At 49.5% G+C, this 20603-nt stretch overlaps 10 protein-coding genes across 10 annotated transcripts; 5 read left to right on the top strand and 5 right to left on the bottom strand.

The window, feature by feature from the left end:
• The first annotated feature begins 82 nt into the window (after window positions 1-82).
• On the top strand, window positions 83-796 carry ASPGLDRAFT_51965 (uncharacterized protein). The gene is made up of 2 exons (XM_022547646.1): window positions 83-314; window positions 408-796. Exons 1-2 carry the CDS (start codon window positions 220-222, stop codon window positions 511-513), a joined length of 201 nt encoding a protein of 66 aa, XP_022396745.1. The 5' UTR covers window positions 83-219; the 3' UTR covers window positions 514-796.
• Window positions 797-2448: 1652 nt separating this feature from the next.
• Window positions 2449-3107, top strand: ASPGLDRAFT_135660 (uncharacterized protein; the record flags this gene model as incomplete). The annotated part of the gene is made up of 2 exons (XM_022541397.1): window positions 2449-2721; window positions 2781-3107. 2 exons carry the CDS (start codon window positions 2449-2451, stop codon window positions 3105-3107), a joined length of 600 nt encoding a protein of 199 aa, XP_022396744.1.
• Window positions 3108-3607: 500 nt separating this feature from the next.
• On the bottom strand, window positions 3608-4189 carry ASPGLDRAFT_135584 (uncharacterized protein; the record flags this gene model as incomplete). The annotated part of the gene is made up of 2 exons (XM_022541387.1): window positions 3608-3985; window positions 4055-4189. 2 exons carry the CDS (start codon window positions 4187-4189, stop codon window positions 3608-3610), a joined length of 513 nt encoding a protein of 170 aa, XP_022396743.1.
• A 490-nt stretch (window positions 4190-4679) lies between these two features.
• On the bottom strand, window positions 4680-5210 carry ASPGLDRAFT_69677 (uncharacterized protein; the record flags this gene model as incomplete). The annotated part of the gene is made up of 2 exons (XM_022549394.1): window positions 4680-4908; window positions 4942-5210. The coding sequence occupies 2 exons, from the start codon at window positions 5208-5210 to the stop codon at window positions 4680-4682; spliced, it is 498 nt and encodes a 165-aa protein (XP_022396742.1).
• Window positions 5211-7281: 2071 nt separating this feature from the next.
• Window positions 7282-9047, bottom strand: ASPGLDRAFT_179713 (uncharacterized protein; the record flags this gene model as incomplete). Its single annotated transcript, XM_022542952.1, has 2 exons — window positions 7282-7470; window positions 7524-9047. 2 exons carry the CDS (start codon window positions 9045-9047, stop codon window positions 7363-7365), a joined length of 1632 nt encoding a protein of 543 aa, XP_022396741.1. The 3' UTR covers window positions 7282-7362.
• Window positions 9048-10215: 1168 nt separating this feature from the next.
• On the top strand, window positions 10216-11208 carry ASPGLDRAFT_93306 (NAD-dependent epimerase/dehydratase family protein; the record flags this gene model as incomplete). The annotated part of the gene is made up of 1 exon (XM_022550538.1): window positions 10216-11208. A coding segment is annotated over one exon (993 nt), but the record flags the coding sequence as incomplete, so codon positions are not given.
• A 140-nt stretch (window positions 11209-11348) lies between these two features.
• On the bottom strand, window positions 11349-12855 carry ASPGLDRAFT_39335 (uncharacterized protein; the record flags this gene model as incomplete). The annotated part of the gene is made up of 2 exons (XM_022545063.1): window positions 11349-12477; window positions 12539-12855. 2 exons carry the CDS (start codon window positions 12853-12855, stop codon window positions 11349-11351), a joined length of 1446 nt encoding a protein of 481 aa, XP_022396739.1.
• Window positions 12856-13206: 351 nt separating this feature from the next.
• ASPGLDRAFT_51959 (uncharacterized protein) lies at window positions 13207-14451 on the top strand. Its single transcript, XM_022547645.1, has one exon. The coding sequence runs from the start codon at window positions 13633-13635 to the stop codon at window positions 14209-14211; it is 579 nt and encodes a 192-aa protein (XP_022396738.1). The 5' UTR covers window positions 13207-13632; the 3' UTR covers window positions 14212-14451.
• Window positions 14452-14488: 37 nt separating this feature from the next.
• fbx15 (F-box domain protein) lies at window positions 14489-17135 on the bottom strand. Its single transcript, XM_022550477.1, has 2 exons — window positions 16546-17135; window positions 14489-16486 (listed from the first exon to the last, which is right to left on the bottom strand). Exons 1-2 carry the CDS (start codon window positions 16702-16704, stop codon window positions 14633-14635), a joined length of 2013 nt encoding a protein of 670 aa, XP_022396737.1. The 5' UTR covers window positions 16705-17135; the 3' UTR covers window positions 14489-14632.
• Window positions 17136-18455: 1320 nt separating this feature from the next.
• ASPGLDRAFT_51955 (caspase family protein) lies at window positions 18456-20208 on the top strand. The gene is made up of 6 exons (XM_022547644.1): window positions 18456-18762; window positions 18811-18932; window positions 18987-19349; window positions 19395-19439; window positions 19515-20078; window positions 20144-20208. Exons 1-6 carry the CDS (start codon window positions 18722-18724, stop codon window positions 20167-20169), a joined length of 1161 nt encoding a protein of 386 aa, XP_022396736.1. The 5' UTR covers window positions 18456-18721; the 3' UTR covers window positions 20170-20208.
• Window positions 20209-20603: the final 395 nt, after the last annotated feature.

The raw sequence follows: 20603 nt of genomic DNA, 5'->3' as shown, positions 1-20603 counted from the left end.
CAAAGTCATTCATGAACTGTGCGCGGAATCCTTCGGAAGGATCCTCTTGATGACCAAGGTGCGAGAGCCAGCGAGGATACTTAAAGCTACGCTCGTCTTCACCCTTTGTTTCTCTGTATAACTCCTTCATCAAAGCAACTCAACACGTCTTTGCACTATTACATCGTCAAAGCATACAAGCTTCTTTCGTTCGAAAAGTCCATCAAGCCTCAAGACACAATGCGTTTCTCAATCACCTCTCTCGGTCTCTTTCTTGCAGTCATTGGGTCTGCCACTGCTATGCCAGCTACCGAGCAGGTTGCCCGTCGTAACACGTGAGTACAATCCCAGCTCAATGAAAACATTCCTTTGTCATTGGAGATAGTCTCAAACGTTAAGATGTAGACCACACTAACACGGAAAATCAGTGAATGCGGCCAGGACTTCAATGGTGCGGACACATGCGTCGCAAACTGCGCCGATGGATCCTGTCACGTTATCGCCTTGGGTCCGCTCCACCAATGTAAATGCTAAGCGAAATGGATTGATTTGTTCCACAGCTTCCAGTACGGAAGTACTATGGAGGGTTAGGGTTGGATCAAGACGACCAGGAGGGGAAGGGGAGCTAGCGGGAGTAACGACGGTCAGTGGTGATCACCAGAGCAGTTCGCTGAGCAAGGTGATTAAGGGTGTGAGCAGGGCGAGCGTCGCTCACCCTGATCACCTGACATTGGGTGTTTATACGAGCTTGACTAGCATGTAGATAGAAGCCACGTGCTCGACTCAGAATACAACAACCACATTCGTTTTACAGTCTACCACGAGTCCTTGAAACTGAGGCCTTCAAAATGTCCATCCTGGCTCCGCTCGGCGAATATTGACAATGTTATTGACTTCAACATGTCAAACACCGCCGGGAGATGGCCCGCTCGGTTGTGGATTACGTTATGCCTTCACAGCCGTGTAGTCTGGCTTATTGGGTTTCCTTAGCAGGATGCCCTTTGCCACTTTCCACACCGGTGGATGTAAACCTAGTCGGAAGCACTGCCGGGCTAGGGCAACAATTCTGGGACTGTCCCACTCCCATAAGAGCCGGAGAGCCCGAAAGTTCAGCCGATCAATTCCCGGAGCCTTCTGGACTGCCTGGTAAAACAGGGCACGTTTAACTATTTCCTCATCCACCTGGTCATGCCAGGACCCTTGGGGGATCTCAACTTTCTGGTCATCCCCTGGTGCCTGTGGGAAGGCTGTCTCCCGAATCAAGGCCTCCCTTTCCTCAATGGAGCTGGCAAGCTGTCCTTGAGGCCCATGCAGTGTGGTGGTTGTTGTGGCTGCTCTGGACTTCGCATAGCCTAGGGCCTAGTACCTGTGGATCAGGCCATGGCAAGGAACGGCATCGACGATACTATTATATTCTATGTCTGTGTAGATGGATGAGGGTGGATCTCTATCCGGCAGTTGTGTGTGCTCGCTAGTGCGGGCCAATCAGGAGCGGGGCATATTGGAGCCTGAGGCTCTCAAACAGGTTATAGATGTCCTCCTGGACTTTTAAAAAATACTTCAGACACCCACTCCTATCGACTTGACAAGCACGCTTACACCCATCTACGCCTAATGATCTGCCGGGTAGCGGAATCGTCGCAGGAGTTGTCACGAAAGGGCAAGGACGCTGCCTCCCTCGGAAACAAGAAAGCGGAGTGCTCATTAAAATCTGACAGTAATGTCCATAACCATTCGGACAGCGAATTCGAGGATACATGAGTTGAACATCTGGGAGTTGGGTCTGTGTACAGTCACTCGAAGGCTATTTTAGTCTAGATTCCTGTTATTCTTAGGATCAAGCTAATATCATCTTCTGACTGACCAGCCAGTTTGTTTCAATGATAGTAATACAGGTGATTTCCTAGAGTTCCTTCAAAACCATCCCGTATATTGTATAACCCTCGGGATTTCGCCGTATCATACACAAAAAAGATAAGTCCACCAGCAAAAGCTCAATGCTCACTAAGCCTGATGCGTCTGTTCGTCAATCGCCCGTCTCTTGGGAATTCGAGCACTTGATTCAAGGGGAGAGAAAAACAAATGTTTACACATAGAATGTGGGGACCTCTTCTGAGGCCATACACAGCCGCCGTTCCACATCGTGGATACAAGGCTAAACGAGCGGTGAACCCCAAAGAAAAGCTCGTATTCTATCTCTAATTAATGATGATCAGTCAAGGATACCAGAAACCTACCAAATGGGAAGCTGGTATGACATCCTTCTCAGATCTCACAGCCCCGAACTAGGGAAGTTCCCCACAAAAATCCAATATTAGAACGGACGACAAGAAACTCAGCTTTGCAGGTAACAGGGGCGACCAGCGTAAATGGTATAAAGACCTCCATCTTTTCAACCCTCATCACCGTAAAATATTCATTCAACAACAGAATCCATCTCAGTTCAACTCAAAACCACACTCGTTAGACATGAAGTTCTCTACTTTCCTTTCCATCCTGCCCTTCCTGGCTGGCGTCATTGCCCTCCCAGCCGAGAAAAAGACCAGTAAAGGCTTCACCGTCGTCGCCATCAACCCTGGCTCTCCTGTTCACAACCTGAAATTGGACGCTTCTTCCACAAACCTGTACCTAAACAGTGAAACCGACGTCTGGTGCCCTCCCGAAGCGGTTAAGGCTGGCGGCTGCCCTGGTGGTAACACTACTATCCGAGATACCCCTGTCTTGGCCTCTGCAAACTACATGGTATATCTTATCCAACCTGCATCACGATTGCATTCACAGCTAAGTAAATTAATTTCTAGTCCGCCAAGATCCCCGGTGGTGAACACATCTACGTTGACCCCAACGGTCACGTCAGATACACTGGCGGCAGCGACAGCCATATGGAACCCGGTTCCTCTACGAATGGGTTCTCGCAGGTCGAGCGCGAGTGGAATTACAAGGCCAACGGCGCGGATGGCTTCCTGGCCTGCCCTTTTCGTGGTGGAAATGATATTTGGGAAGTGTTTGTCAACGCCAAGAACATTACCACCTACCGGGGTGTGGATGCCTGCCACCCCTTCAAGGCCCAGACTACGCCCTGGCAGTCTTCTGATGGCCGCGATTTTGCTGTTTGGTCGTACACTTAAGGAGAATTTGTTGAAGGCGAAGTGGATTCGGTTGAATCCCATTGGGTGGTGATATATGTTTTTGTGATATGACTATGTCCTAGTACTTCCATATTAGTGGTTAGGGATACGTACTAAGTGTCGAAAATACCTACCTGGACATAATTCTGGAATATGCGACTTCGCTGCCTGGTAGGATTCTAGTAGACCCGTTTTCCCTATAGAATGACCATTGGTCGAATGAATCTGATGAGAGAGGTGCTAGCGAGCAGTCACACCAAGAAATACACCTCAAGAAAGTAGTACATCATAGACGCACAAGTACAGCCGTAATAGGGCTAACCATATCGATCCTACCAGCGAGTCAGTAAGCAAATAAGCAGAACAGGTGGGAAAAAAAAAAAAAAAGGTAATCCTCACCATGTCTTGAGCGGCTGACTGGAATAATCCCATCTCAACCTCAACCTCATCCTTAAACCTAAGATTGCCCCTCTTCTTCCTCCCCGCGGGAAACACAATCGTCACATCGAAGTCAACCCACACAAGACATTCTTCGGATACGCGTCGTTGTGTATGACACCAGCTTCATGGATCTTCTCCAATCCCTCAAGACCCATCTGCACGAACTCGTCTCTGCTGTTATCCTTGTTAAGCGTCTCAGTAGTTGGTAGGTATTCCAGTAATATCGCGCAGGGTCGTGTATTATCGTCCTTGAACTCCACGAGATGCGAGCCGAAGAGATCCGGATCAAGATCTTCGAGTAAACCATAGAAGTTTGACACGCAACCTTGACTGCACACTCCGTGGGTCTGAAGGCGTTCGTATGAGTGAGATTCGCAGCGGTATCTACAGAGATCCCGGCCGTCGTGTGCGTACCCTGGGTCATCATCCATGTGGAACTTCGATTGTTTAGCATTGTTCACGATAGTTGAAGTTTCCAGACCACATTAAGGCACAGGTTGACCTACCACTTTCAAGCATAGTTCATTTTCATCATATAATACTATGGATATTTCTGAACTCTCCGAACTGTGGATTTTCTTGATAAACTTGAGCTTTGAGGGACTAATAGTATCTGAGAATGCGCTAGGTGGGTCATTCATTTCCATGGCGTGCAATATAATTCGCGAGCAAGGATGACTGGGGAACAAAAACTGCTCGAACAGAAGTTGGGGAAAACTGAAGTGAGCGGATAGCTCAGGGATCGGGGAATCGGGGAGTCGATTATCCTTGAATTACGCGAAAGGGGGTGATATTGACAACTATAGATACCGTATTGATAGAATGAGTGCTTAGCCATCTGAGGCGTATGGCTAAGCACTCATTCTATTATCATGGTGGATATAGCCTATCAATATCACTCTTTCATGTAAATCAATGTTCTCCTCTATATAGCCTCGTGCAGTCCGGATAATCGACTCCCCAATTACCCGCTCTCTTCACTCGCTTATTGCCCGGTAGAATATATACGTAACATAATTTGAAGTTGTATGACGATTCGACAGCTACACATACAAAAACCGCCCCATGTACTCGCTTGTAGCAAGAAAAAGAAAGAACACCAATAGTGGCGCTCCCCGGCATATCAGATAATCAAATGCGCCAGCTGCCATTTTCTGTTCCCAACATTGCCAAATACCAGAGTGCGAGGTAAACAGTCAGTTGCCCGTTCCCGCTGGTTGTCCATGGGATAGGGTTCGATACTGCCAGGTGGCCTCGAGACTGCGACCTTCTGACTGCGACAAGTTCAGTGTTGGTTACGATATACCTATATTTGGCCCTGTGCTGGCGCATATAGAACTGAAGTTGTGATAGTACTTGTCTGTACTCGATCCTTTGCACATTAGTCCCCTACGTGCGCCAATTGGCGACCCACTTCCAAGACACCTTGCAATCCCCTGGGCCACGGTTCGCACCGGTACCAGCGCTCGCGGCAGTGCTGACAATGGCCAGATCAGGACAGAAGTTACTGGGAAGAATGGCGGCTGAGCCAGTCTCAAGGCTGACTGCTGTGAAGTAGCGGGTAGGGTCAACGGCAGGAAGTTGATTGAATGTTTCAACCAGTGCTGCTCGGACGCGCGGGGATATACATTCGAAAAAAATGAGACTTGAACATTTCCTCATCGCGGATTGGCGGGAGGGCCGCCGGGATCAGGGTGCGATGGTGACGCCAGCCAGAATTGCGCCATATGTCTGCTGGATATGGTTGAAGTTAAATTCTCTCCAAACCGTCACACGCCTTATATCGCGCCAGCTATAGCGCGCGCTCGCTGTGTTCGAGCCCGCTCTTGTGTTTTGTGTGGGGATCGTAGGCGGCGCTTGTGTCAAAAATTGTAGCAATGTTTGCGCCATGGTTTCGTTTGTAGTTGCAAGTGGTGGATTGAGGAATGTGGGTTGATCAAGTAAAGCCTCCTGTACCACTGGGCGCATAAATGTGCGATATCTTTGACTTGTCGCTGGTCGTTGAAATCGGAAGAAGGTGAGGCATACTCATCCCAATCATATGACCAGCCCTCTCACCTTCGCCTTTCACGCTATATGAAAGAGATCAAGTCAATACGTTACGCAATTGCTGTTAATCTTGCTTCAAATCAACAATATAGATTATTAAAGAGACATATCTGCCTATGGTCTTGTCATTCAAAAGGGAATTTGCAGCCCATCGCATTCGCCGGCCCTCCTTTAACCTGGCACTGGTCTTCCTTATACCAATGCTGCTCATCAGGCCTCTAGCTTTCTTATCAAAATTCTACTCAATGACAAGCACATGGAATGGGGCAGGTGGACTGTGCTGGTCGCCTCCATTGTCTTTTGTCGCACAACCATGGGGGCTGATACTCTATCAACCTTTGCCCCCACAACGATCTTTTATACATTCGCCAAAAGTACGATGATCTCAGAGCGATCGAAAATGTATCCCATTCCCAAGCGTAGCGCTGCAACCAATGTCTGGGACATCATATAGAGGCATCGTGATACAATCATGACAGGGGCATCGTCGATGATTCGAGGCCGAAGAGCTCGTAACCCCAAGACCAGGACACCTCTCTTGTTGACCTCAAAAGGTATCAAGACAGAATCCAAATTATCGCTTTCATGGATAAATGAGGCAAAAAGACGGAAGGGTAAAGAAAAAGTAAATAAAGCCAATGGATACCGAACAGCCTTTAAGCCCTTATAAACTGTCGGGGTCACCTGTTCACGGGATTTTCTAATACTACACCGCTTACAATCAACATATCCAACTTATATGTTGACACACTCTCGAGACTTGCAGGCAATGAACAAAGGCGCGGCATCCGAGCTTCCTACCGAGTATCAACACCTCTTACGGTTATAGCGCCAAATACAACCCTTTTCCTGAATCCCCCATTTGTGATACCCGTGGAAGGCTTTTCCACTTGATTGTCGTTTGAAATCTTACCTGTTTGGCGAGAGTTGAAGCAAGTGCTTGTTCAAGCGTTCCACTACATGAGACAACACTCTGCGAAGGACAGCTACATCGGAATTGATCTCAAAATGGCGGTATATAACTCCAAGGGTGTCCGGTGGTTGTTAATGCCATAAAGCAATTGCGAATAGTGCCTATTCCAATCTAAAGGCCGGCGAAAACTTGATTCCGGAGGCCTAGTCTAGTTCTTGCGCATGACCTCACAGGATGCGCATTATCCTGTTCAAGCAAATTGGCATAAAATTAATGGGTAGTAAGGGGGGTGGAGGCAGCACGAAATTTTCCACAAATGAGCTCGCTCTCCACGTCCAACAACTGCACGCCACTAACACTATGCCAATATCGGAAGCATCCGGGGAGTGGCTACAATCACAGAATTGAAAACATTAGATGGCCAGGAGACACGGAGAAAATCCGGCTGTGACTTTCATTTGGTTATATCCATGTGAACGGGTAGTGAGGGAGATCTCAATGGGCGCTGAGAATGTTCTGCATAAGTGGGTATTTTGATATGGGGAGGAGTACAGATAATCAGAGACGGCGTTAGTAGGTAAGCCGTATGAGGATGGGGAGTGGCCGTCCATATGATTTATAGATGTGGGGGTAAAACTTTCATTGATTAATCCTAATCACGGAGTACATATCAACGGTCTCGGTCATATGCGGAAGTCAACAAAGTGTCATGAATTTATGTATACTACTAGAAGAGAAAATAGTAATAAAAAGAGGACTATCCAGAAACAGCAACCTAAGACATAGCAGCAGGCAGTGACAGGGTCGACTCAGAAACCGATGCATCACTGTTAGTTCAATCAAGCAAAATCCTTAGTCCTGAGCAAGTATTCTGGAAGCCGCTGCCTCAGCGACAACCATGGTAATGGCCATGGTATTACCCGTGGGGACATCCGGGTGAATGCTAGCGTCGACAATGTACTGTAATTCGCATTAATATCAAAGCATAGAATAAGGACATTGGATAAACCTACCAGATTGTCCATACCGTATACCTTGGCATCAGTATCAACAACTGCCGATCCACCGTCGCGGCCGTCATCCGTGCCCATCCGGGCTGTACCAGTGTAGTGCCCACCAGGGCTCTGTGCATCGATAACTGCAGAGACATTGGTGTACGCATCCAGTTGGAAGCCAGTTGAAGGGGCTGTGATGTCGTCAACCAGTTGTTGGAGGAAGATTCTGGCGGCTTTGCGGTCTCCGGCGGTTTGGAGGTACGGAGACTTTTCCGTGACGGTGTTTCCTTTCTTATCCAGTCCCAGGACACCAGACGAGGTCAGGCCGTGGGTCATGTAGGCGCTGAGGCTAATGGTGCTGTCGTCATCGGGGGCGCAGGAACCCTGGTAGTATCGGGTCTCGCCATCGACCTCGTTCGAAGTGAAGAAGATCAAGCGGTGCTTGCCTTGAGTCAGAACGCCGTTGTGCTGTTTGTATTGAGAAATGTCGGCGACGTCACTTCCGTTCAGGACGCTTGCGGAGTCGAGCGAGCCAAAGGTTCCGTTGGTCTTGACGACGAGGGAAAAGATGGAGTGGTCTTTGAGGCCAACACCGACGGGCAGATCGATCCACTCTTCCTGAGAAGGAACCGCAACACCAGTCTTCTGGGCCGTTTCGATTTGCGCCTTGGGGCCGATGCCGGAGTTGAAAAGCACGCGCGGTGTGGAGAGAGCACCCGAAGCAAGAACAACACGGCCATTGCAAGCCAGCGTGATGACTTCAGTTTGACCAGATGCAGTTTCGACTTCGACTCCGGTAACCTGGCTTCCTAAACGGACCAGACGAATGACCTTGGTACCGAGACTCAGTGTAAACCGGTCGTTGTGCTGGATATCAGGGAGATAGGTGCGGACAGGGCCAGCACGCATTTGGTCCTTGATGTTCCATGACGGGTGACTGTAGACCTTATGCTTCTCATTGGGCTGGGCGATCATGTCGACGGATTTCCAGCCAAGATTGTCCAAGAAGTTCGAGAAGGTAGTGTACAGTCCCTGGTCGTAGTACTTGCCATCAGCAGAAGGCAAGGTGCTTCCAGGGTTCCGCTGGTATAATCTTTCCGCCGCCGGCGCAACGTCTTCCCACTTCCACCCTTGAGGCCATTTATCATTAAAGTCGTGGTCTGGAGGGTGGACGAAGACCATGTAGTTGACTGAAACACCACCGCCAAGCGCGCAGGCGGCGAATCCAGCAGTGTCGGTGCACAGGTACTCGTTCCAGACATCGTAGGTTGCGATGTCCCCGGAAAGTCCAGGGACGTCGATTGGTGTCAGGTTATGATCCCAGCGAAGTGTGTCATTGGCGCCGGTGGGAACGGTCGAACCGGGTCCTCTTTCAAGAAGCAAGACCTTGTGACCGGCTTCGACGAATCTCTCGGCCGTGATGATACCAGAAGGACCGCCACCGACGATGATGTAGTCATAGGCATCGTTCTCGAAAGCAGTAGCGGAGCCCAGAAGTCCAATGGCCGCGGCCACGAGGCTGCTTGTTTGACGGAATCGCATGGTGTTGTAAGTGACTGATGAGGAAGGATGAGGATACAAGTGCAAGAATGTGCGAGAACATCCCCCTTTACATAGTCCATGACATCTCAATTAGCCATCCGGGCCAAGACTCCACTTGTTGAGTCTTGAGAAGACCCATCCTAATTTAATCTTGGCATTGGTAAGTCCCTGTCGATCCGCTGTCTCTTGCAGACTCTATACTCTGCACTCCGTACGGAGAACATTTTCCGGCACACTGTGATCAGGGACTTGAGAAGACCCGGCAAAATGTATAGTGTACTCCGAACAATCCTACCCAGTAAACTGAATTAGCGCATTTAACGCAGGAAGATCTGCAGAATAAGGGTCTCGGCATCCCACGCTCTGGAAATCTCTGCCAGTAGTGGCCCGTGTTGCATACTCTCTTTCCGGGTCGTCCCACATCAACCCTTATCAGATTTTTTTCTTCATTACTGTTGGGCTGTCACTTGGCATCGTCAGAGAAGTAGGGTCGTGGAGTTCGCCAAGCACTCGGCGGCACACAGCCACCCCCAAAACATAGTATAATGACGTTTTTCATACAAGATCGCTTCGTTAGAACAGAAAGCAAAAACATACAACAGCCGGGATTCGCTGGTGGTCACCCACCAACTACTAACCGTGATTGCAACCCCCTGCATGCTCAGACGACACTGGTATGTACATGGTAGTAAAATCTGTGTCCACACCAAAGCCTACACAGATTGGTGCAGATTAGCCCACAGAATCTGCAATATTATGCACTATGCCTAGTTTGATCCACTAAACTAAATGCAGTTAAAGTTAGATTAAATTAGATTAGATTGGGATTTCCAGAAGTTCAAACGACGTGATGTAATGCTCAAAGATGGCCATCTGAAAGGAATAGAATATAGAGCGTATCTTTTCTTCTCCATTCGCCGGACAGTTATGTGCCGCAGCAGGGTAGCGGATCAGTCAAGATCCGAGTCGGGAGGAATGCCATCCTCATCCGCAAGGACAGCTGTTATCACATCATTAACATCTCGTATTCATAATCGCGAGCTGCACTTCTGCTTGGTCAAAATAAGTACCTCACGGCAGTTAAAAGGATGGGAACCATCCACCAAAAAATCCAGTCTCAGGTTGATCTGACATCTCTTCCATTTGAATCGCTGCAATCATTTCCACAATGACCTTCAACATCCTCCTCATCGGCTCATCTGGCTATATCGGCGGGTCTACGCTTTCAGCACTCGTGGAAAAGCATCCATCCTGGCATATCACGGTGATCGTGCGCAACGAAAACCAGGCATCTACGATCCAAAACGCATTTCCCGCTGCAGCCATCTCCACTATTATCGGCTCCCTGGACATTGCTGAGGTCCTTGCCACGGAGGCTGCCAAGGCGTCGATAACTCTCCAGCTCGCCAACGGTGACCACGACGCTGGGACAGACGCTCTTCTTGCTGCAATCGGTTCCGTGGCCAGACCCGAGTCCAGCAAGTATTACATTCATCTCTCAGGAGCTGCTACTGTACTGGACCTCGCCCTTGCACCAGGTCTTCCGCCTTCCAGAAGCTGGAATGACACTTCGGATCTCCCCGAAATCCTCAACCTGCCTGCAACGCAAATTCACGCCGCCACGGAGCAGAGAATCATTTCTTTTGCATCCCAGCATGCTGAGAATGGCGTCAGAACTGCGATCGTCAGCCCACCGGCCGTGGCTGGAGTGGGAACTGGTCCCATCAAGCGAGGATCTGCATATCACATCAACATGATTCTGCAACGCAGGAAAGCGTTTGTGGTTGGAGAGGGGCGGAATCGTTTTGCAACGGCTCATGTGAAAGACGTGGCAGATGGAATAGTAGCGTTGGTTGAGGCTGCGTATGGAGAACTTGAGGCCGAATCTGATTCCGGTATCAGCAGTGGAGCTGTTTCTCCTAGGGCGGACTGGAGTAGCAATGGGTATTATTTCCTGACTTCTGACTGGACGACCCCGGATAAAGCCACATATGTCGAGAAAGTTGTTTCGCTACTGGGAGAAAGGTCCGTTTTGCTTGAGGATGGTGTGGACCATCTCACAGCGGAAGAGTCAGCTTCATTGCATCCATATGGTCCAATTATCTTCGGGGCCAGCTTGGAGGTTCAAGGGCGAAGGATACAGGAGAGGCTGGGATTTAAAAGCTCATTCAGTCACTGGGAAGACGCTCTCAAGGAGGAAATAGACGTCGAACTTGCAAGACAGGCTAGGGGAGAAAAGCTGGGGACTGGCTTCGGTCGTGATTAGACATTATTCCTCGGTTACAATTATACAACTTCAGTTCATGATTCCTTATATACATCACTCCCCCTCTCCTGTTCCTCTTGCGCAAGCATCCGTTGCGTCAGATCAACCTGTATCCACTGCTCGATCGTCGCCATGGTATCCCCAACCAGCTGGTCATAGCTTCTTCCATGCGGCAAGAATAGCGACTGATGGGCAGTTATCTCATTCATATTATCCATATTCACCGGAATCCAGAGAGAATCGTCACCATGGCTCCAGTGATGTGATGGTAATAGGACAAACTTCCGCCGTTTCTTCTCTTTGTGTTGTTTTGAAGTGCACTCGACTGTTTCGGAGGTGCAATCAGATTGGTCTGGGTCTGGGTCTCGTTCTGGTTCAGGCCGTACTTCCGATTCTGGGTGCGATGTGGTCGGTGTCAATGAGCAGGGCTCGGGCTCGGGCTCGGGCTCGTTTTCCGACTTTTCCTCCGTACATGAAGAGGTTTCCTTTGCATCGACTGGCGATGATGAATGTTCCATACTCGCATGTGGCGAGTGTTCGCTTTCTCCAGCGTTATCCTTATCCTTCAATGGTGCAGGAGCCTCACTTGCCGTGTAATAATTCACAAACCTAATCCTGGATGCTTGATCATGCTCAGCTTCCATATCCATGAGTTGTTTATACCGCCGGCGAAGTGTCGGGTAATTATTCAAACACCCCGCAAACTCATACGGAGAAACAATGCGGGTGAGTATAGATTTCGCAAGCCGATTATAATTTTTCTCAAAAAAATGCACGACCCCCTGCATACCGCTCCGTTCGGCCCAGCGTACATCATTAAAGAACGGGGGATCATAATGAGAAGGAGAAAACGCGGCGATGGCTTCAGCCGTGATTTGTGTTTCTGTTTCGGTTTCCGAAAAGGTTTCGGTTTCATGCTTGGCTGGGCTCGGATCTCGATCTCGATCTCGGTGGAAAAGACTCTTGCATGAAGTTTGGATTATCCCGGGATGTAGGCCAAGGAACGGGACGTCGAAATTGATCAGGCCTAAGATGTTATGTTTTCGAGTCTGGTGTGGATGTAAAGGTGATGATGGCAGGAGAGCGACATCTGCTGTTAAGATGCCGCCCAGGCTATGTCCTAATAGAATGATATCGAGGTCATTTGCTTCATGAGGCGACAACCTATAACTGCGATCAGGTCTACATTTCGCTAAGAAATTTCGAAAAAAAAAACATAACTCACCAGCTACTAAACTGATCCCGAGCAATTTTCATATCACCCCGAGACTTATATCGAGGATAAATCCGGGTGTACACCTCATGAGACTCGGCCAACGCATCCGTCAACAGACTATGCACATGTGCGGGGAAAGCGTGGAAACTGGCTTCGGAGCCGTTGAAGCCATGAACATAGATGAGGAGGAGTCTGCGTTTTCCGGACTCTGGCGGATGGGGTATTGATAGATTGGAAGCTGAATGAGCAAGGTAATTTTCTGTTCCTGGTCCTGCTCCGTCGAGACGGGTGGGTGATGTAGCGTCGCCTGTATCTTGCCTCGCCATGGTTATCGTTGCGCGCAAAGACGATACCTGTTGGTTTTCTTTTGCCTAATGGACGCAAATAAACAGAGTAGATGCCTGAAAAGTACGAAGTATTGAAAAAGAAGATATAAAAAAAAAAACCAGCCCCGCAAAGACTCTGTGGCGGTGCAAGATCGTTTTACTCTGTACACTTCACATTATTGAAGCGGTCTGTCCAGTTAAATGGGCTAGCCACTTGGCGTAAGTGGGCTATTTAGACTGTTGAGTTGTATGGGAGCTAAAATAGAATTAAATCCCATATCCGGCAATATTCCAGAAATATTAAAAGCCTAGGAAAGATACGGGCACGGACACGAATACGAAAAACATACACGATAGGCAACCGGGGTTCCGTATTCGTACATTTATCTAGATCTTTTCTAGTACCTGAGTTAAATGAATATATACCCCAGCATGCTAAAGAAATCTTTATTAACCATTTCTAAGAGCATCATCTCAATACTCTGGAAATGGCAACTACTCATGAGAATCCAGATCCAACCACTCTCTATTCAACAACCTCCACAAAATCCTTACTCGATAAAGATTACCAGGTTAGTGTCCCGAACCCTACTCTATTATTCATACTAATACCCCCCCTAGAAAAACAGCGAAACCGACAAATCATGGTCTCGCAAGTCCCGCGATTTCCTACACTGGATCTTCACCCCCCTTGGCTTCTGCATTACAACCTATGGTCTAAATGTAATCGCCTGGGGAGGCATGCTCTTCCTCCTAATGTGCAACGCAGCCCCAGCAATGTGCCATCCAGACTGCAACAGTCTGAACTCATCACGCCGCATCTGGATCGAAATCGACTCACAGATCTTGAATGCTCTTTTCTGCGTAACCGGCTTTGGGCTGGCGCCGTGGCGCCTTCGAGATCTTTACTTTTGGATCCTTTGGCGGCTGAGTTGGTCAGAGCAACGCCAGACGAAAGGGCTTAACCGTCTGGCGCAGATCCATGGGAAATGGTTCTTACTTGATTCTACGGGTCAGAGTGTGCTGCCCACCAGCACCACGTTGAAAGTCCCGTGCACGCCACCGTGGAAAATGGACGCTGTTGTATGGGGCAACTTTCTAAACACGGTTTTCCAGATCTGTCTGGCGACGTGTATGTGGGCGACGAATCGGTTTAATCGGCCTAGTTGGACGACCGGTTTGTTTGTGTGCTTGGCTTGTTTGGTGGCTGGGGTTGCTGGGGTCGTGATGTGGTTGGAGAAGCGTCGCGTCCAGAAAGCCGATGAACAGTATAAAGAAGCAACGCCGTTGGTTTCGCGGCCGGGCTCGCCGGATTCGATGGGTAGTGAACGGGAGCTTGTTGGCCGTGGGGGTTGAACAGGAGTATCCTTGGATACTTAAGAATTTCAGTCTTTCAGGTGCTCTGCTCACCTACTCACCCTTGGCTCTACCCAACTAGAGCTCACTCCGCCATCACCCTTCAGGCAGCAAAGAGGTAAATGGAAGGAATAACTATTGATCAAACTTAGCATGTGGCCTAAGTACGGCTGAGCCCTGTTTTCCACGGCCTATGGTCGTATGTACTGGTATTTTACCCAAAGAGGCTAATCAGGTGCGCTGGTTCATTGTTGCTGTGCTATTCAAATTGGAAACTTCTTGCGGGTGCATGGTTTGTATATATCCAAGCATGAGATGGAATTAATCCGTCTAGTAGACATCCATTGTTAGTTTGCAGAACGCATTGTAGATTTAAACCACCGGGATGAATAATGAAGATTATTATGACTATCAGCCTAACTTATCTCAACCAATACCCCCGATTAATCCTCAAATACATCGCAACTTCCTCCCTTACAGACGGCAACCCCACATTCGTCCCCATAGTCCGAACAACCGACATACTGTGCCGTTCCCTCGACGGACCCCCGAACTGCGGCTGCTCAACACCAACTGCCACACCAGCTGGATCTTGAGCCGAGGAAAAATTCTCGTCCAAGTGGTGGTTGTACTGGTGCAATTTTGTGAGGCCGGAGAATTTGATCGATGGATCGAAGTTGATGAGGATCAGCGCTTGTTTGCCATCTGCCAGACCGTCGTGGTTAACTGAGTACACGATTGATCGTTCGTCAGCCATAGCTTGGACGCGGCCTGCTCGTTCACTTGGACAGAGGAGGTTGTTTAGTTCTATGGGCGCGTTGTCTGGAGGCCACATGTGGACGCCGCGCGAGAGGAAGCGTTCTTCGCTGTGGTCTATTGGTTGGCCGTTTGTGTCGTTGAGGTCCGGGCGGTAGAGCAGGCCGCGGGGTCCTTCTTCGCCTGTTTCGTCAATGGGGCATTTGCGTTTTCGGGAGACTGTTCGTAAACGAAGGCGATCATGGGGGATTAGGCTTGGGCTGCCGTTGGTGGGGTCTGGGGAGGGATCGTTGACGAGGTCGACGAAGGATGAGGCGGAGAGGTTGTAGGCGTGGTATTTGGTTTTGGCGAGGATGAAGTCTCGTCGTTGGGTGGAGGAGTCATCGGTGCCGGTGCCGGTGCCGGTGCCTCGTAGTTGGTATTCTGGGTGGTAGTGTCGACGGAGGCGTTTCTTGGGTGGTTCGGGGTTTGGTTTGCTTGATGGGTCATGGACTTTTATAAGAGGTTCGTGATAGGGGACTCGTGCGTCTGTCGGGACAGTGCGTTGCTTTCCGGTGTTGACTTCGTTTGGCGATGGGAGGGCTTGCATGTAATAGGTGCGACAGTTTTCGCTGCCTCCGTTGCGCCACTCGCGACGACACTCGAGGATCATGAGGCGTTTGGTAGCCTCGTCATGTCGCAGCGAGAGGTCCGTCCATGTATCGTTAATAGGACCCTCGCGATGCTGACGACGCCAGGTACGATTCGGAGTAACCCGTCGTCGCGTATTTGGCTCCGGAGCAAGACAGACCCAAATATAAAACGACGTCCAGTCAACCTCTTCCTCTTCGCAATCAACCTGTGTCGAAACGGCATACAAATGGTCCTGGTGCAAACCAAAACACACCGTCTGCCCGATTTCATTCCCTGCAAAATGCGCCAACTCCACAGGCTTCTCCGACATATGACGACCCGTCCTCAGATCGACGCAGTGAATCGCCCATAACGGATATCCATCGTATCCTAAGGACGAGTGAGTACCGTAGTAGAGATAAGAGCCATTATGACGAACAAACAATCGCCGCGTGGACGACAGCTGAGTCCGCAGCCGCAAGCGACCATTGCGCGCATTCGCCGGTCGCCGTCGCAGATCGATGGCAAAAAGCCACGCCTCCGGACCCTCAGCCAGCTCGACCAGAAACGCCAGAATACCGTCGCTGTAGTGCAGCAAAGACAGCCGGATGGGGCTGGTGCCTGGTGCATAATGGGGCAGCAGGCGGGCGACGACGTTGGAAATGTTCATCACCTGCTCTTTTTGGGCTGCGCCATGTACGTTTAGGACGCGGATATCGTCATCGTGGACGTAGCACAACGAACCAGAGTCGTAGAGGAAAGTGGTGCCGTAGGCGATGACGGAGGCTGAGTATGGCTGAGCAGTGGCGAAGGACTCTTTGATATCGAACAGGCGACCAACGGCTTTGCGATAGCCGGATTTTGACCGGCTTGCATCTTGGCCTTCTTTGGTATGGAGGAGATTGTTCTGTTGTCACGTTAGAGAAGAAAATTAAGGTAGTACAGTAAGCGACTCTGTGGACTCACCTCGATGGTCTTTCGGGCGATAGGCCCACTGCTCATAACACGATTCAGAGACCGGTTGGCGCGACTGAGACTGATAAAATCATAGCAATCCAGATTGGAAGCGATTTGATAAAAAACATCATAAGGAATGGAGTCCAGACTCCTTGTGAGATCGGTCATCCTAGTGTATTCCACGCTATACGAGGGATGGGTAATGGGCGAAGGGAGCAATGGGTAAATAAGCACGAGACCGGAAAGCAGATGGCTTAAGAAGCACAGCCATGGCGATGGTCATAGTGCCTGGTATTATATCAGGGTTAAAGGAATAGGAAAGCAAAAGAGAGCAGCCGATTGAGGCTCAAAGAAGGTTATGAACCCCCCCATGATTGGCGTTGGGTCAGGTTCTACAGCAGCAGCCACGGCATTCGCATGTTGCATTTCACAGCCCACTGGTAATCTCTTCCCACGCGGCTCAGTCGCTTTTTGCCGCTGGCCAAGAGAATCCTTTTCCTGGGTCAATTGAGGCAAATAATTTCAGTTTCACCGAATTGCGGCTCTTTGGGTCCGGCTGCCCCAGTATCGGTGGCCAGTGCAGTGGTCTTCAGGTCCACATTCAACCTCCTTACACGGGACACAGCATACATTTCGGATCAAGGCATAAAGGAAGACAAGGAAGTCATTTGGATCGACTGTGCTGCGGCTAATACGAGCTAGCCAGGATGACCGCTTCTTACGTGCTGACTCGCCATCTGGATCTGGTCCGATCCTTCGACGATACCGCGTCTCAAGGCGCCCCGGTGTTCGATAAAACTTCTATCGTCTCGTCTGAGAACGCTCATTCTGTCAAATCGGTCACTCTTTGACTCCGTATTCAAGATCTATCGCAATCCGCCATGATTCTACACCGACCGATAAGCATCCTGATGACTGACCCGACAGCTGTGGTGGTCAGTGCCGTGCATGGCAATCCATCTATCTTACTGCGTCTTGCGTCTTGATCTGGCGGCATTCCTGAACTATCCATCCGGATTGACACGGGCAACTACTCTGTACATGGTACACGGTGCTGGATAGAGTATTCCGGGCATAAAGAACAAGGCTGACATCGGTCGGCGTGGGCACGATTCGTCGGCGTATCAACCGGGCCGCTGCACTGCCTCAAAACAAGGATGAAACGAATCCTACACCCCAGACAGAGTCTTGCCTTGAGAATTCGCAATTGATCTTGGCCCCGCATGACTCTAGACATCCGGAAGCATCGGGTTGATTCTCTGTAAAAGATGGCGATGTCACGTCGATGGAGATGGAAATGGAAATGGAAATGAAAATGGAAATTATGACGGTTACACTAACTAGCTGTACGACGGAGGTTATTAATCTTCGATGTAGTCAGTCAGCAACAACATGGTGGCCAGTTGTCGGGATCGTTCATTAGCAGAAGGATTCGCCCCATTTATAGGCATTGGGTAGCACTTGTACGAGTTGTCAGTGAGTATATGACTTGATCCTGAGATGAACTATCATCATGCGAAGGTCAGGTGCGTTCACCAGGTGACTATTGCTTGTACTTGTATGCCTGCCGGCACTGCAGGCATGTTGATATTCGACGGAGACTTCACCCTCTACATTACGTCGTCAACATATATCAGTGCTGACATGCATACCTGAGTCTTTTAACCTTTTCTATTCTTCTTTCATTCTTCCTGAATATCCTTATCTTATCAACCATGTATCAACCGTGTATCAACCATGCATATCCATCTCCGCGGAATGACTCGGTCACCCGTCATCGCCACTACATTCCAGCCTCTATTCACTATTCATAAACAATCACCTGACTGTCCTGGCTGATTCATCAATCCATCATCATAAGGCTGCAGCCCTACCACCAAATGTGGAGTCAACGCCCAGTGCCCAACGGTTTGATTGGTACGAATCCTGGTGCCTAGAGGACGAACATTCCAGAATATTACTCTGATAGGCAGTTGAACACTCAAAAAACGCCTTGTAACGCCCGGCAGTGAATGTATACAGCACAGTAGAGTTGATCGCGTCATGCTGATAGGTCGAGGGTGTAGAAATGCTCCGCTTTCAGCCAGCCTTGTTGGCTTTATCTTGAATATTTTCTGTTGTTTTGTTCTCTCCTCTTCTCTTCTCTCGTCTCTGTTACTGTTGAATATACTACTAGAACACAATAATGTATCATCAACGTTCAAATTCTTGGTGGCCAGAGTATGGGTATGTTGCTAACATTGCTACTCCGTACGGACTGCGCTGACCAGACAGTCATCAATATCCTCCGCAAGGCTATTACCAACAACCACCGCCTCCACCGCAAAGCTACGGTTATCCCCCGTACCACACCCCAACTCCGCCACCGCATACACCATCACCATATTCTCACCACCGTAAGCCGACCTACCTATTCCAGACGCGAATGAGAAAATACTAACAATGTCAAGGCCAACAATCATGGAACGACAACCTCCCCCCTCCACCCCCTCAAGTCCCCCAACACTTCGGCCACGGCGCCCCCTCCAACTACCACTTCCAATACTCCACTTGCACCGGTCGACGCCGCGCCCTGCTCATCGGAATCAACTACATCGGTCAGCCCAACCAGCTGAAAGGCTGCATCAACGATGTCGCCAATATGTCGACGTTCCTGCATGAGAAGCATGGCTATCGACGCGAGGATATGGTCATTCTTACGGATGATCAGGAGAATCCCATGAGTATGCCGACCAAGGCGAATATGATGCGTGCGATGCAGTGGTTGGTGAGGGATGCGCAGCCGAATGATTCGTTGTTTATTCATTTTTCGGGTACGTACTGTATACCCCTGGATATTGGCTAGTGCTAATTTGTAGGCCACGGTGGACGAACACCCGATTTGGACGGTGACGAGGATGATGGTGAGTCCCAAGAAACAGGGTAGGAGGGGGAGGGGAAATGAGAAATAAGAAATAAAATTAACAATAACGCGACAGGCTACGACGACGTAATTTACCCCTTAGACTACCGCACAGCCGGCCACATCGTCGACGACGACATGCACGCCATCATGGTCCGACCCCTCCGCCCAGGCGTCCGACTAACCGCCATCTTCGACTCGTGCCATTCCGGCACAGCCTTAGACCTACCCTACGTGTACTCGACGCAAGGGATGTTGAAGGAACCCAATCTCGCCAAAGAAGCCGCGCAAGATCTATTCTCCGCAATCACCTCATACGGCAATGGCGATCTGTCAAGCATGGCGGAGACGGCGATCGGGTTCTTCAAGAAAGCGGCGATTGGGAGTTCGGCAAGGGAGCGGACGGTCATGACCAAGACGTCTCCCGCGGATGTGGTCATGTTTTCAGGGTCAAAAGACACGCAGACTTCGGCGGATACGTTCCAGGACGGTGAGGCGCGAGGAGCATTGAGTTGGGCGTTTATCAAGTCACTAGAACGGTGGCCGTACCAGAGTTACCTACAATTATTGAATACGATCCGGTCGGAACTGGAGGATCGGTATACGCAGAAGCCGCAGCTGAGCTCCAGTCATCCCTTAGGTGAGTTCCGTCCCAGACATGGTCCCCTGTCACGCTAGCGAGTGGGATTCTGACCGAATAAACAGATACCAATTTGCGGTTCACTATGTAGCAGATAGACTAGTTCGTGCAAGTACATAATTAAAATGCCAATATGAACCATCTGATGGTGTTAAACTTTTGTGCTCCATATGGTATGCACCATAAAACTCTGATTTGATATCATCCCGTTTATATCGAATGATCCTCGGTAAAGGTCGGTCAGTGAGTGGCTCCGATTGGCTATCCAAGCCACTACTCCGTTAGTGGGCTATGGCTTGGATGGTAGACGGACACTCCGATCTGATTGAACCGGCAGAACGAACGATGGGGAGAGGTTTCACTTTGTGTTTATTTCGCTTTGTTTTTTTTTTTTTTTTTTTTCCACACGAGAAGATACGGACCAGTCAACACCGCATGTGCGATATTATCGTGGATAAACTAAACAAACCTTTGCATTCCGAGTGCATTCTCTATTGCATAATACAACATAACGCATACATAATA

Source organism: Aspergillus glaucus (genome assembly GCF_001890805.1).
Source record: "Aspergillus glaucus CBS 516.65 unplaced genomic scaffold ASPGLscaffold_26, whole genome shotgun sequence".
In the NCBI taxonomy this organism is placed as follows: domain Eukaryota; kingdom Fungi; phylum Ascomycota; class Eurotiomycetes; order Eurotiales; family Aspergillaceae; genus Aspergillus; species Aspergillus glaucus.
This window is presented reverse-complemented; position numbering and strand designations above follow the sequence as displayed.